The sequence below is a fragment of the Cryptotermes secundus genome, unplaced genomic scaffold (genome assembly GCF_002891405.2).
Source record: "Cryptotermes secundus unplaced genomic scaffold, Csec_1.0 scaffold434, whole genome shotgun sequence".
NCBI lineage: Eukaryota > Metazoa > Arthropoda > Insecta > Blattodea > Kalotermitidae > Cryptotermes > Cryptotermes secundus.
In genome coordinates, this window is record NW_019738963.1 from 825,418 (window position 1) to 842,328 (window position 16,911).

The 16,911-nt window shown below is 39.5% G+C and overlaps 1 protein-coding gene across 1 annotated transcript in view; it reads right to left on the minus strand.

The window, feature by feature from the left end:
* LOC111871455 (proto-oncogene tyrosine-protein kinase receptor Ret) overlaps nt 1–16,911 on the minus strand; it is a 252,459-nt gene that overhangs the window by 98,420 nt on the left and 137,128 nt on the right. The window contains exons 2-3 of the mRNA XM_023864596.2: nt 8,540–8,761; nt 4,732–4,847 (exon numbers count right to left, since the gene is read on the minus strand). Coding sequence (XP_023720364.1) covers nt 4,732–4,847; nt 8,540–8,761 — 338 coding nt within the window. The remainder of the gene's footprint in view (nt 1–4,731; nt 4,848–8,539; nt 8,762–16,911) is intronic.

Consider the following 16,911-nt stretch of genomic DNA (forward strand, 5'->3'; position numbering starts at 1 on the left):
TTCTGTTTGGAAACGCTGCATTTTCCGCACATTTTTCCAGGTACCATTGACAAAATTCAGTTCTCCGGTTAGAACCATCTTCATTGAGAACGTGGGTTAATGTTGGAATGTATATTTTCCAATGGACTCCCTTCAATATCCGATGGACACTCGATTTTGAGATTCCTATCAAAGAGTGGGTGCATTTTTGGGGGGACACTCTTTATATATTCACAGACTTGAGAACTTAAAATAATTTTGTGCTGTGTTAAAGAATGACCAAATACGCCTGAAAGTTTCTGTTAGACTACATGCGTTGCAACTAAGTCAGCGATGTTGCCGCAGGGGCACGGCGAGATTTTCACAAAATAACAGCGTGTTCCGTCATCTGCAAAGCGATAATTCTAATAGGTTTGAGAGGAGAAGGTAACAATGAACTGAACATATCACTGGTACTTCTGACAGTGTAACTGCTTGTGTTAAAGCTCCCTATCTAGCTGTCACGAACAGAGCATTCTAGAATTTCCGATTCATAATTCTGAAATCACAGTAAACCCTCGATTTAACGGAAAATTATTTGGTAATCCCTTGTTATTCCTCTTAACACAAGACAACACAGACTATAAAAGCGATTCGAAAATAATTGGAACTCGCAATTTCTATTAATGAAGGACGCAAATCTGTACACGCCTTAACTCTTTTAACCACTGTGGCAAATTTTTATTATATTAGGGACATATGTTGTCCTGTGGCAGACAAATAGACCGTCGCAAGAGACTGGGACTCTTCTTCTACTTTGACTGACTAGACCCTCGGGGCTGATTCCATTCGGAATTAATTTTAAATTATGTATCTTACACACAGTTGTTAGGACTCCTTATATGTGAGATCAGTCCGACGCAAGACCGCCACCTATACAGAACAACACAAGGAAAGGAAAAGGTAGATATACATCCACGTCTCGAATGAGATTCGAACTCACGATTGCAACATTTGAGCTGGTGTAGACATTTCATACCTTAGACTGCGCGGCCACTGTGAGGGGCAGAAATGGGAATTTAAGAAATGCCTAGAACTGACGTCAGAACAAATTAGCAAGTCTCATTGCTCGACTATGAGTCTGACAAATATGACGAATCATTTTTTATTCTCACGTTAAAAATTGATTACCTTCAACCACACGAATTTTGCCTACATTCTTAAACTCTATTTCTTTAAGATCTATTTCGTTGTTATCGTTCCAGTACGCCTATGCCTTACTAGGTCTCTCTAAATGTCCCTAGGTCTGTTCTCTTGAAGTTTTCCAACGGAAATTTTGTACATCTTTCTCGTTCATATCATATTTTCCATATGCCCCGCCCGCCCATCCGATCGTAATTGATTTGACCACTGTATTCATACTAGGGGACTGAAAATTGACGTGTTTACTTTCCATGAGTTTACCAAACATAATGTACACGTGTCATTGCACTGTGTCCTATGTTACTGCTGTGATGCTCTGGGGGCAGCATATGGGGTAGAACTCGCTATTTCAGGCTTATACAAACGTTTATCTCCTGTTGATATACGGTCACCAATTCATCTGGAGGTATTGTTCACGCGAAGGTAAATAATTGCTCCAAGAGTATTAATGATAGTTTAAAGACCAGGTTTTGTCTTTTCAGAAAAACTGATCTCATTTTAATGAGATAGCGAGTTTAGGTTTCTGAAAAATCAGGAAATCGAAGGACATATATTCTGGAATACGTTGTTTTTATGTACATAATAACTATCCAGGAATATTTTCAGTATTAATTATCATATCAAGCGAAAGGTTCCAACAACATTTGGCTATGTTTAATTACTACTACACACGACAGTGCATGACCTTCAGAATTGATGTAGCTCGTATGAGAAGGAAGAACGATCATGTAAGCTGAGGTTGGAGGAATTTAAAACGGTACAGAGTTCGACTCTCTCGCATTTGTCATTATGGATGAAACGACAATTTAAGTCCTGGGCTATTTAGCGACGCTGTATAATTTTCATACCTATTTGAAGTCATATATGACGAAAATATGCCCATTTTCAACCAGGAGTAATTGCGCAAGTCGGAGAGAGATGATTGCTCTAAATTTTAAGCTAATATTCCTGCATTTTCTTTCAAATACGGAGGAAAATCACACAGAATTTTAGTAAGGATAGTACATGATGTGCACTTGTAGTTATCTTAACGTAGACTAGGCAATTTCATCAACTTCAAGAAATTACGCAGTTTTCAGCAAGATTAAGGTTGTACTTATAAAGAAGGCGAAGAAATGCCTTTTTTGTTAGGAGGTTCTTACAGAAACTGTATAAAGCAAGGAACAACGACAGTAAGTAGAGCTTTTTCTGACAGAGTTTCGAACCCGATACATTCCAACACAATTCTCAATCATTACCGATAAATGAGTTTGTCTTCTGGGCAAGTCTTATCCTGATTTGTTAATATCCTACCCTAAGCTTTCGCGACAGACTGAACGGTATAACATAATTTATAATCGGGAAAATGGGTACAGTGTGAAGAAGATTAAAATGAGTCGGGTTGAGTACAATGGGTGGCTTTTGTAAACACGGTAATGAGCTTTCGGGATGCCCAGATGATTTTTTAAACAGGATGAATAACAGTAGACTTTTCAAAGGACGTTCAGGTCTGAGAACTTAGTCTTTCACCCTTTTAAGGAAACAAGAGAAATAGGGATTGCTGTGCGAACTATAAATAGCATAGTGTGTTAGGCGCTAAGTGGGTTGGACTTGGACTCTGAAATGTTATGAGAGATTTCTGGATAGCAATTCAAACTAACAAGGCTAAATTAGCTTTCTGTAATGATTTACTCTTGAACTTCAGAGGACGTGTGCCTTATATCATTTCTTCCCTTTTGTAAAATGTATTATGGTCCTCTCTCTCATAGATACTTCAAACTAACAAAGGGATAAATGTGATCAGTCGTTGTTTACTCCTCATACAGTACGGCCATTTTATTTCGTACGATGAGGCACCTCTACTCTATTAATTAACTTACAAGGTCATGGGCCTCCAATACAATCTTAAATTTTTATTTTGTCCACGGAACGTATGAAGTAAACATACGACTGATCAGATGTTACAAAACATCAATTTTAATCTTGTTTTATATTATAACCTTCAGTTTTATATATAAATGACCGCTGTATTTTTACACATAACAATTAACTATTTTGTCATTGTATCTAATTTTACTACAGTTCAATAGTATATGTTTGTTGATTTGTATTCACCTGATGATGGCCGTTAACGACCGAAACATGTAGTAAGGCATAGCTGGGTATTGACCTTGATACTCCTTAGTTGTTGAGTTGTGACGGAAAAATAAAGTTGTAAGTCTTTAGTCAGTCCAGGCTTTGCAGAGCAGATCATATTTACCTTATTTGTCTTAAGCTACAACTGCAGCTTGGTCACTTAAACGGTTGTAAATTTAACCGCCTCCAAGTTTAAGCCTCTTATGTTTTATAAATACATACATATGTGCCTATTTAAGGAAATTACCTGTAAGCCAGGCTGTGTAATATGAAATGTCTGCTTGCTTGCTTACTTGGGCCTGTGTCCCTTCTTTGTATTCTGAAATTTGCGTATTTTTAATTGTAAATTAAAGTTCTGACTAGTGGTACTTTGAAACTTTCCAAATTATATTCTCAATTTCGGAGTTTCGAACAGGGGCTGGATTTACATAGCATATTTCTTGTTGTCATCTTTTTATTTGGCTTTCTATCCACCCCCGCAATAGCGTCCAATTCCTACTGCCGGCTTGAATGAAAACGTCATGACACTTGAAGCCACTCCAACTTGAGCGTTATAGATCTGTATTTCAGCATCCTGTTGCAAATCTCTAATTAACGTCTATGTATATCACAGTCCGTCAATAATGCAAATATTGTTCCTTTTTTTATTCCTCCAATTTTACCATTTAACACTTAACATTGTTGCATTATTGACGGACTGTGACATACATAGACGTTAATTAAGGGTTCTACTTCTGTTTAAAAAATTCCAGCATGGCGAGTGTGAAAGTTGCCGTGTGCGGAGCGAAACCGGAGGAGTTCAGTATAAATCATGAACAATTATATTACAACAAATTTTCTAAAAGTGTGAACATTCTGTGAAATTATCTTTTGCCCAGCAGATTACGCCAAATAAAACCATGAATATCGAGAGAAATGTAGATATATTTGTTTATTTAATGCCAGTAAATCACTAATCATGTGGAAGTTTGTATGTTGTGTTATAAATTTCTGTGAATTTCTTTAATGCATTCTCGTCCCTGACGAGAAGACGACTACTTGTGGTGTTGCAAGACTGTACCAGGGCTCACGGCGGCTGCTTGTCCTTCATAATCACAGCATTACCCTCTTCATTTCATTAGACTCTGTGTCCATATCAGATTTGCCGAGCAAAGAACACCAAAGCAAGAACACAAGTAATATGGCAAGGAATGAAGCAACTTGGCTCAAACCTGGTCTCGCCCCTCACACATACACCCCGGATTTGAACTTCCGAGTCCTACATCCCGGAAAATCTTGTAGTGACTCCCAGAAGTGAACTTCTGCACACACACACACACACTCGGACCGCTTGGCAAATGTTAGACTCTGCGGCCAGCCAAATGTTGATTTAATTAACACCCGAACAACCGACTGATCGCAGTTCTATCAACCAAACAACCGTTCATTCATATGCAGGAAATTTGTTTTGCCTACCTGAGCACTGAATTCTTCGCATTCCGTTGCCTCAACAAACGTGACGTTGACCACCATAAGTGGCACGGCGCCTGCAATGTCGTCTAGAGCCCTGACGCTCAAGGATACCTTCCGACCTAAACAGAGACAATCAGAACACACACTGAAAGTCAAACTGATCCACAAGTATCAACGTATTGTGAACAAATCATTCAGAAATTAATGGTCGTGATATTTTCAAAGTTTACAGAGTAGATAAGAGGGGACAAATATTTCCGTCTTTTCAAACGAGCTGCTTAAGTCCTTTGGCAAGTTAGAAATCTTAATTAATTAGAAGTAGTTTTTATAGTTTAGCTTATTCGGGCAAGGATTGCACTCACGTCACTGAACTGACTCACATCCACACACTTCAACCATAGGATGCGGAAGAGAACAATATAAATCTAATTGCACAACTGTGAGTTTTAATGTAAGTTTGTTGATGTAGATTAAGTGAATATCTAAATCCTCTAAGCTGTATGAAGATGTGTTGTCCAAAGCGATGGATAATTTAATTACGTATTTAACGACACTTTCCGAACTGAGATATTTATTTAGATTCAAATCAGGAGATAGAGTTGCTGAAAAAATTAAATTGGAAATAGCGTTCGAGGAAGTGGCTATAGCCTGGTTAAATCTACAGTCTCAACATTCGCCTGGAAAAATGAAGAAAATTTGCTGAAACCTCAGTCAGGACGGACGGTGCACGTGCGGTTTGTGTCCACTTGCTCGTTATGGAATGTAGAATGAAGAGGATTATAGGGCTTGAGGTTGTCCCAGTGATAGTTACGAAGTATTTTTATCTTCTGGGATATAATTCTGTTCAGCATATAGAAAGTCAAGGGACGATTCGGTGAAACATGTCGCTCCAGTCCAGAAATTAGTCCAGCAAGAAATCAGCATGAAGCAGGTAACACCTGCTACACAGTGCCATATCCCAGAAGAGATGACGCATCAGATAATGAGATAATGGGAGAGGAATGTTCAGAGCTGATCGTGGCCGACTGCGCGAGACAATTGTATAGTAGTAGAAATCCTCCTACTTTTCCTAAGGTCTGGGATCCAAATCTAGCCCGACAGGCTTCTTCTTCTTTCTTTCTCTCAGTATTATTTTTAAATTCGCTTAGTGGAGTCAAATTGGGTCCACTCGGCACGGCAGCCACTGATTGGCCTATTGTAGCCTGCCCCGGGTGATTATGATGATGGAGAATTTGGTGGAATGAAGATTGGCAGGGGAAACCGAAGTACTCCTAGAAAACCTGCCCCAGCGCCACTTTGTCCACCACAAATCGCACTTGACCAGACCGAGGATCGAACCCGGGCCGCCGCGGTGGGAAGCCAGGGACTAACTGCTTGAGCTATGGCGCGGCCACTTTCTGTCAGTAAGTCCAACCTAACTCTGGTGTTGTATTTCAATATAAACTTCACCGCAGATTTCCACGTTTTTGCCAGTTACCTCTTCATAGACACAGTGCTGATAAAGAGTCGATAAATAAACCGAGGGTCAACTTATCCGTTATCCTATTCGTTACAAAGTGACTTAGAGTGAAGGTTCACTTCAAAATTTTCAAAATCTAGGTAATTACCTAGCTAGTTAGATATCAGGTCAATAACAAACTAACCAACTAACTAACTAACTAACTAACTGACTGACTGGCTGACTGACTGACTCCTTGGAGCAGTATCATTCACAAAGTAACGAAGCAAAGCACACATCTTTACTAACTTAACCTACTGGAAAGGAGCTTGTACAAACAGAAAATACTTACTGCTAAGTGTGTATAACACGGCAGACTAAGGTGTGTTGCACATGTGGGAGGTAATCATTTCTTTACCCTCAGGGGATGTTTCATTAATTTCTATAAGACGAGCGGTAAAATTCAAAATTGGGGGCTGGCATTAAAAATCTGATTTTCATTTACGACTCTGTTTATATACGCACCAGGGGGGCGAGGTGTCTGGTAGGGGACGGTGGAAGGGGGAAGCACTCTTCTTGTAGCCATACACGTAGTCACTCTCTGGAAGTCACTGATAATTAAAGTAAATTACAGTGTGAGAAGCACGGTATGGCATTCATATTACTTGGCTGGCGTATGTTATATATCAATAAAATTTAAGTCTTCGCAAGTCCAAGGCTTCAAAGATATGTGTAGAAATTACATGTGTCCACTAGTAAAGGTAGCATCAAAGTGGAATGAAATTAACGAATTTTAATGATGATAATAGTACAAGTCTTATAGGCCCTATATCCGGTTCTTTCGAATTTAGTCAAAAGGCTAAAAGAGTATAGATCTGAGTAACAGTCTATTAGTTCCGCAAGTAAGGAGACATTCAGAATATGTCTGCGTTACATTGAACGAAAATTACACACGGTAATAATCTCATAATAGAGACGTCGGTTATAAAATATCAACTGTGGAAGAAACAAAATACAAATATATTTAACTTAACCATTTACGTAAAATATGCAAAAAAAATACATTTAAATAACATTTAAAAATTCATTGTCTATCTTACAGCAAACCCATTGCGTCTCTATTATAGGGTCAAATTTTGTAGTGTTTCGTGGAGAAATAATCACTATTTCTGTCGAGATTTGTATAAAAACTTGAATGCGCCGTGGGTAATGTGCATGCATATTTTAATATATAAAACAAATGGGACATATTGTTGAAAATGTGTTGAAACAAAGAACTAACTACCATAAGACTGACCCGAAAATATGCAACGTTCATCCAAAACAGTTACTTAATCGAAGAACTACCAGAGGACGAAACTATAAAAAGAAGGAATTAATAGATGACTTAAGGTTCGGCCACACAGAGCGCTACGTACGCTATGTTCGCTATACGAACAGAAAAATATCTCCCTTTAGTGCCAGTGTGACTGGGCACACAGACTTCCGTACGCTACGTACGCTGTGTTCCCTATGTTAGCTGCGTCGCAGAGTGTACACAGCGTACGTAGCGTACGTAGCGTACCTGGCGAACATAGCGTAGCGCTCTGTGTGGCCGAACGTTTAGGCAAGGGATCTAAACACCTCTATGATTAGAAATGTATCGTATGGTGAATAGTTACTTATTTGATAGTATTACGAAAATCATTTCGCCATAGAAAATATTAATCAGCTTGAGACTGTTTTCCACTCAACTTCCAAAATTGCCGAACTGTGATGCTTTCCTTCTGTAAGCTTGAGGTACATATTTCACTTAAGAGTTTCAAAGGAAAACAGAAACGAAAACATTCGACGGGTAAAGAAATACAGAGCAAAGGAAATGCAGTTTACACAAAGAAAAGGAAGGAATTCTTTACTTTGCATAAGAAACTTGAAAATCTGAGGGACGGCACTTAACGAGAAGAGAAGTAGACAGTGTTGCAATAAAACACCTCCCAATTTTGAAACCAAAAATTCTCATAATTTTTACTGCATAAATTTATTTATTTGATATTTTTTCAGAGGAAATACCAATTTAAATATATAAAATTTTCACATCACATAATTGGAAGTCTAAAGTAATAATAAATCCAAGAAACGGACAAAAATACTTCACATTTTAAAACTTTTGAAACTGATATAAAGACACACAAGTTGTATTATATTGAGTAAATTCCTCCCACAAGTTTAGACCATGTGTTCATCTTTATTTGTCTCTCGTTTTGTAACTTGCGGCCAGACAAGAGATCGAATTCTTAAGGACATTTATCGGGATATGAAATCCAGACATCGAGCCCGTAGCTAATTGCTTTAATATCTGAGTTATATAACAGGTTTCTGCTGCAGTAGAAATACCTGAATGTTCTGCTATGCGCTGCTGGGCAGTCTCATGCAGGCGGAGCTCTCCTGTGGCCCTGTTAATGCTGAACCAGTGCTCTCCAAGCTCAGTCTTCAGAAGGTAAGACAGGGGCCGTTCTTCTGTAGGTAGGGTCCGCACTGACAACAGTGGCTCAGAGCTAGGGATGCCCACTGGGACGGCTATTTCGACGGAGGGTAGCGGTGAATAGAGGCCCCATGCTGAAACACATCAAACAACAAGTTAGGCACTCCCACGATATTTCTCTGAATGTTTAACGTGTGGGGAGGAGGTTATCTGGAAATAAGGAGCTGACCTTCTCTTCGCTTCGTGGGGGGTAGAGTCCAGCTGGGTCCACTCGGCACGGCGGTCACTGATTGGCCTATTGCACCTGCCCCGGGTGATTATGATGATGGAGAATTTGATGGAATGAAGATTGGCAAGGAAAACCGAAGTACCCGGAGAAAAGCCGCCCCAGCGTCACTTTGTCCACCACAAATCCCACTTGACCAGATTCGGGATCGAACCCGAGCCGCAGCGGTGGGAAGCCAGAGACTAACAGCTTGGGCTATGGTGCGGCCTATTCGAGATGACCTTTCTTGTAGAAAGTCTCGAGTTCAAGACTGGTCAGATTTACTGTGGAATTTTCCGTCTGTATCTTATTTCATCTCTGACAAGATCGAAATTTTGCTGCGGGTCTCCTCTTGACGGTCCTTTCTTCATGTCTCTTCTGTATGCCCTTCCTGCAGTTTACCATTTTCATCTTCACTCTCAGTTGATAGTCAAGTTTATATAAGGAAAATGTGCCCCACGTGCGTTCTCCTCTGATGTGTGCATTCCTGCTTTTATTTATTGTAAAACGAAGAATTACACTTTTTCTATTTTTCTTAAATTCGTTTAGTGGGAGTGGTGGAGTCCAACTGGGTCCACTTGGCACGGCGGCCACTGATTGGCCTATTGCATCTGCCCCGGGTGATTATGATGATGGAGAATTTATTGGAATTAAGATTGGCAAGGGAAACGAAAGTACTCGGAGAAAACCTGACCCAATGCTACTTTGTCCACCACAAATCCCACTTGACCAGACCGGGGATCGAACCCGGGCCGCCGCGGTGGGAAGCCAGCGACTAACTGCTTGAGCTATGGCGCGGCCATCAGGAATTACACTTTACTGATTATCGAGTTAGGCAGGTAGCAGCCTTGCGACGGGCTCATCCCCCGTCCAAGTGTCCTACCAGTTGTCCTACGATTAAAAAACTGAAGTGAAATAAAACGTTTCAGGAATGCCTTATACTCCACAGTGGGAGCAACAAGAGAGAGAGACAGAGAGAGGATGGAGCCGAAGGGTGTTGGACAAGGGAATGGAATCATGTCTTGGAAACTGCAAGGCCCAAACTGAGCTGTAGCGTCGTTTGTAGTAATACATCCACTCCCCACACAACTTCATAGCGTAGTGCTTAATTAGTTACGCGCAGGGACAAATTAATCTTAATCCTGAAGGGCAGAGACGCGGGCGAACATGGGAGGATAATATTCTGACGGCTTTTAAAGCAACAATTGTAAGGATGCTGAGAGGATTCATCTGGATAAGTTTAGGATTCTTTGGCAGGACATGTCAACACAATATGTACCTACGGTTTATGTAAAATGTGAGGAATATCTTGACCTACCAAGCGACAATCATTGTCTTAAGCAGGACTCCACTCCATGGAGATTTTATTGCAAAATTCTGCTGGCAAATAATTTTGCGCAACTATTTGAGGCATGGCATCTTAAACCATTGTTCCTCGAAAATGTATAAAACAAGTAAAAATACTTTTATAAACGTAGGAGCCCTTTACATGCTTTGCAGAGAACAGAACCACTCGGTAAGAAGCATATCGTTGAAGCGAACAAAACAACCCATCTTTCCGTACGAACAATAGTGTCAACGAGAATTCAGACCGAGCCTACCAGGAAGAACAATAGAACAAAGGAAACGCGTGTTCGGTGCTGCCTATTCACAAAAACATTCATATCTGAAATTTCAGCAAAATAACTACAATGTTAACCATTATAAATAAAAAGTCAGTTCATTACATTACAAATAAATTTGTTCAAGTGCGTAGCTAATTAATCACTACGTCATGATGACGTATTCCTAATCTCGGCAATAGTTAGAGGTAGGTGGTCAGCTTCAAACTCCGGCCGCTTTGCCTGGGGGAAAGAGCCCAAGTACCCATTGGATAGGAGGCTGAGCGAGCCCCAAAACAAGTTTCGACACTGTGGAGGCTTAGCGTTCTATACCTATGATATTTGACATATACTAAAGAATTCTTATTATATACAAATCAATATTAATCGATAGGAATGCTTGTTGGGGTTTCTTTAGAGAAAGACTTCGGTATAATTGTGAGAAATGGTGGAACTTAAGCATTTAGTTCGAGAATTAGATGAACTCCTTCTTCTGTAATATCCTGAGGACATGTGGATATCTTACTAGCTGCTCTCAAATTTGACTAAACACGTGTTAATACCTTTCTCTTCCATTCTTCAGTCTAAGTGCCCAGTTTAAATAATACCTTCCATTTATTTTACGATTTTAAAAACAAATCTTTCTTCCAGCTGGACTCCCCCCACCCCCACTAGCGAATACAGAGAATACAGAGGGCTACGATATTTCTGTTCTCTATGAAGTCCAGACTGATCTGGTTCCTACCATTCTCCCTCTCCAGTGAGTAAAGGAGGCCCTGTTCCAGGTTTAATGTTTCAGGGATTTGAAACTGAAATTTCACCTTCGTCTAGTTCCGAGGTCAAGAAGGGCGGAGCCATACCTCTGTTCCTCCATAAATGGCGTGGCGTTTAATTAATTTAGTCCAGGGATAACTGCATCATTTTAATGAAATTATTTCTGCGATAGAATCAAGAAGGATATATTGACTGATCGGGGCACACCTGTCGAGACAAAAAAGTATAAAGCTTATAGTCGGCGAACTAGAAAGGAAGACGCCACTGGTGAGAAGGTAATATTGAAATGGATCTTGAAGAAATAAGGATTGGAAGTGTAGGCTGAATTAACTGCCCAGGATAAGTTACAATGGCGTCTTCATGGGAAGTCGACAGCTAACCTTCGATTAAATGTAAGTAAAATGAACATTCATCAGTTTTTCAAGAAACATTTCCTATACCAAGGGTTTAATTACTGTGTTAATTAAGTAGGAATTTTGATAGGCTACTTAACTGTACGCCGGTCACGGTAGCCGAGCGGTCTAAAGCATGCACTGTCTTTGCTCGCTCGGAAGCCTGGATCGTGGGTTCGAATCCCACTCAGGGCATGGATGTATGTGTGCGTTTTTCTTTGTTTGTGTACAGGTAGAGGCCTTGCGACGAGCTGATCACCCGCCCAAGGAGTCCTACCGAATGTGTAAGATCTAGAAAAACCGAAGTGAACGGAGTTCATGGAGGTAGGCCTAGGCCCACTGGGGCTGTAGTGCCAAGGAAAATAATAATAAAAAAAACTTAACTGTACATCATAGGATTTTGCATTTTATTGGAATAACTTTACAATAATTTTAATTTTTGGCGATACGGAATGAAGGGAAATCCAGAATTCTGCTCAAAAACGAACTGTTTTGAAATTGTTCATGTCAATGAACCTTCTTCGGCAAAACGCGCTCCAGTATTGCGTATGTTCTCTGAGTTGAGGGTTATATGTGTGTGCACTAGATTTAATGGGGCTTTTGTGTGTTCCGCAAGGTTCATATAACCTACGTGATGTGAGCCATACTACATTTAAATATAGACGCCCTGTCCACTGAACTTTGAGTTTACGCTTTGCTTACAGTAGTGGAACGGTTACAAAGCTCAAGTGAACTAGCGACATCACTATTATGCTTTCGGTTTCTGTAGAATGCACAGAAATTCGATAGTGATATGAAACTAATTTTCAACTTGATCGAGAAACTTAAAAGTAGCATAAGGGAAAAAAGATAACGTAACGACACGGAAAGAAGGAGAGAAAATATAAAGGATGGAGTAAGAACGAAAATAACGAGGAGAAAGAAAGAGAGATAGGAAGGGAGGAAGATTAGATGAAACGAAGATGGGGAGGAATTAGGAAAAGCAGGAAGACGTGGATGAAAGCAAGAATGAACGAGAAAAGGATGGGAGAACGAAAAAGTAAAGGGAGGGAAATAAGGAAGGAGAAAACAAATCAAGGACAGATGAAAGAGAGATGAATGGAAAGAAAATAAAAAAAGTGGGGGAGAATGAAAAGTTTAAGGAAGGAAAATACAAATTGATGGTGGAAAGAAAGGAAAGCTGACGACAAGAAACACCAACATAACTCTACATGAATATCAAGTTGGCTGCGTTTAATCCTTTGACAATTTGATGTAAACTGCGGAATTATTACATAACTTTGAGTAAGCGGTTAGCTGTCTGCTGGGATTGGCTAACTCGGAGTAGACGAAGTGCCGGAGTCAGAGGTAAGGTTAGGTTTACTGTGATAAATGTGTGGTACTAACCAATTTAACTGTTCAGAGACCAAGACACAGCTATTAAGCATTCTCATTAAGATCATGTCTGGTTTATCGTCTGACTTTGTCAGGTATCGACCATTCTATGCTCATTAGACATCACCACAACATTTGTATTCCTGTGGGGCTAATCCAAGAGAGCGGAAATTTCGAGGTTTCTGACAAAGAAAAAAAGCAAGCCGTACACCTTCGTGCTACAGCTGAAAATTGTGTTTGTTAATGTGTGGCAAGTCCTTTGTCACTTCTAGGGTGGATGCATTTTATTAGGTTACAATAACAATAATTTAGTTCATTTCCTTATTTGAGTGCCTGTTAACACCAAGTAGCATATAGCAGATGAGCGCTGTATATGTACATTTAATTATAAAGAGATTAAGAATTAAATACTAAACTAAAACAAAACAAATAGCATGTTAACAAAAATAGGACTCAAATGGGACATATATCCTTAAGGGAAGTAGTGTACTTATTGGAAAAATCTAGAAATTTGTACATGCTCTTTGTAGCACTGACGCACATTGATAAAGGAATTGAAGCATTATTTACACCGCAAGTGAAAAGTTACTAATTCTCTTAGTTGGTACATGGAGATCAATAATGTTCACAACAGAACAAAAATTGATTTTGTTCCTGAAAACCTTAACAGAAAATAAAGCATTCCAATATTGCCTGTGGAACAGAATGTTCTGGTACGTAATGTAGCAGTTGTGTTAAACTGTCGCCACATCAAACATATACTCGCTTTTAGTGTTTACAATTAAACCTTTATTTTGTTACATGTTTCGGTCATATTGAAGCATCATCAGGTAGTGTTCTGATGTTCAAGGGATTCACAAATTAATGTAATTACGAGGAAAATCAGATCGAATACATCGGCTGCAGCATAAACTTGCAATTATCTCTGTATTTTCCACATAATACGAGTAATAATAATAATAATAATAATAATATTTTTATGCTTATCTACGTGCTTCGACCGCCCTATGGTCTAGTGGTCAGAGTTCCTGGCTACAGATCCAAAGGTTTCGGGTTCGATTCCCGGCTCCTCCAGATTTACTGAGAATTTGTGGGTCTGGAACGGGGTCCACTCAGCATCGTGAGGATAACTGAGGAGCTATTTCAACAAAATAGAGACTCCGGTCTAGAAAACCGAAATTAACGGCCGTGGGGATCCGTTGCCCTGACCACGTGACACTCTCTATCTGCTAAAGTTGGCATTAACTTCGGCGACAAGCTGCAGTCTTTCAGCCGGTATAATTCGCTTGCGGACTAAAGCCTCGGGGTTTTACATACTTATTCAGCAGCCCAAAAGGTCGGTTATGAAGTAAGAGAGAGTAAAACAAGAAATCAAACACATATACAAAAACAGAAGAAAAGACGCAAAAGAAGACAATTTTTGTAATTTAAACAGTAATAAGAATTTGGTTAGAAAAGTCTTCCCAGATTTTAAGTAGTGAGGAGAAAAATACGTGAATATAATCATCTTGAATTTAATTAATATTTTAATAGCTAAGAAAGCACCAATATGATTAAGAAAATTGATACGATTAGGAGAAAGGGTTTTGGTTCTAATTCCGTTATTGTCCCCGCAAACAACAGTAGCTGCAACAGCTGAAGCGCATCTGGCAGTAGGACAAGATCGGATGTTCAACGTAGAAAACTCTCCGATATACCGAGCAGGAACTCGAGGAGCAAGACTTTCTAAACACGAACAGTACGATGAGGGTAACAACAATAATTTAGTAAAGTGATCTTTGTATGGGCCAGATAACCGGCTAGATAGACTTCTCTGTGGTGCTACCAGTCTCTTATCAGATGAGCGAGACTAACCAATCACCTCAACATCTCTCTCTCTCTGGCTTTATATCCCTTTGGACCTTGTCCTTTTTTCAGTTTCTTAATCCTGTGAACTGTCGGTTGAGGGCGTTTGAGAACAGGGTGTTGAGGAGAATATTTGGATCGAAGGACATGAAGTGACGGGAGGTTGTAGAAAACTGCATAATGATGAACTTCATAACTTATACTCTTAAGTATATATAATTAGAATTATAAAGACAAGGAGAATGAGATGGGCAGGGTATGTAGCATGAAAGGGAAGAAGAGAGAATACATATAGAATATTGGTGGGAAAGCCAGAAGGAAAGAGCCCACCAGGAAGACAAAGACGTAAATGAGTGGACAATATTAAAATGGATCTTAGAGAGATAGGATGGTCTGGTTTGGGCTGGCTCGATCTGGTACAGAATATGGACCAATGGAGGGCTCTTGTGAACACTGTAATGCATCTTCGGGTTAATGAAGTGCTTGGAAATTCTTGAGTAGCTGCACAATTGGCGGCTTCTCAAGAAGGGCTCAGCTCCATGAGTTTTATACAGTCGGTAAGTCTCCTTGGACGGGGGATCAGCCCCTCGCAAGACCGCTACCTTGCACACAGAATGAACGCATACAATCATCCATGCCTCGAATTGGATTCGAAAACACTATCCCAGTGTTCGAGTGGGCGAAGATGGTTCATGACTCAAACCTAGCGGCCACTGTGAACGGCTATCACCTCACTATAGACGATTATAATTGTGATGATTGTGACACTGATCACTTCTTTCCACCTGAACGTTGATAACGAAACTGATGATCAGGGCTCGAATTTTGATGACCTGAAAATATTTAAAAGTTACCTATAAAATGACCGAAAAATCCAGAAAAATGACCTAAAGGAGAAAAGAAAGAACACTTCGCTTCCATGTTATTCGCATTTCAGAAAACATATGAAGAAAAATTCCCTAAAATGGCCAAAAATGACAAGAAATACCCTTAAAATTCCAAAAATTTACCAAAAAATTACCCCCCAAATGAAAAAATGACCTTAAACCTAAAAATGTCAAAAAATTACCTATAAAATTTACATTTCTGTAATCAGCAGCTCATATCCGAGATGTATATATTTAAGAGCATCGCATAGGATACAAGGAAAAAAAGATGATGTGTCATCAAAATCCGGGCCCTGCTGATGATGATTATACGAAGATTATGAATCGCTTACATTTAAATGAAAAAGACGGTGACGATGTTGAAAGAACCGAGATAACAGAAAGCATTTATCAATGTAGTCGAAAGCAGTAAGATACTCCCCGCTTTAAGACGGCCCTGGTAGTTCCTTTCGAATCTCTCAATATTCATGTATTCATTTGCATGTTTTTGTGACGTATTTAGTGCAAAACCGTGAGCCAATCTGTGAATTTACTTGATTGCTTAAGGCAACAAAATAAGGGATTTGGTGGAGAACGTACAGTGTCTGAACACAGAATATAAACAAGTGACTATTTGAATACATATGTCGATTAAACAGATGTAGGTTCATTTATAACGAAGGAAAATAGAATGCTCCTGTATACAAACCCTGAGAAACCTTAAACACATTGTTTTTTACACTTCAAAGTTTTAACGTGATCTTGAATTTAGAGCTGCTATTCGAAAGCAAAGACCAGACTAAACACAACATGCGTGAAAATTTTGCGCCAACACGTGCAAAGCAGCAGATAGGACGGAGTGACCTAGTGATCCAGACCTGTTAGAATCTTGGTTGGATTTTGTACTCTTTTCTTGACGTTTCTCACTCTCTCTAAGAGAAATCTTGGAGGAGCTCATAATATTATCTTGGACAGATTTTGATAAGATTTTCTTGTTTCAAATGCCTTGATTCGCTACTCTTGTCCATCGAAATAGTGTCATTTGTTAGGATTTTGCGTAACTAATAAAAAAGTTTTTGGATTCGATCAAATTTATTGGACCTTCATGCAACTTGTTACAACACTTAACGAGTCACTATCTTCGACTGGACACTCGACGTCTGACCA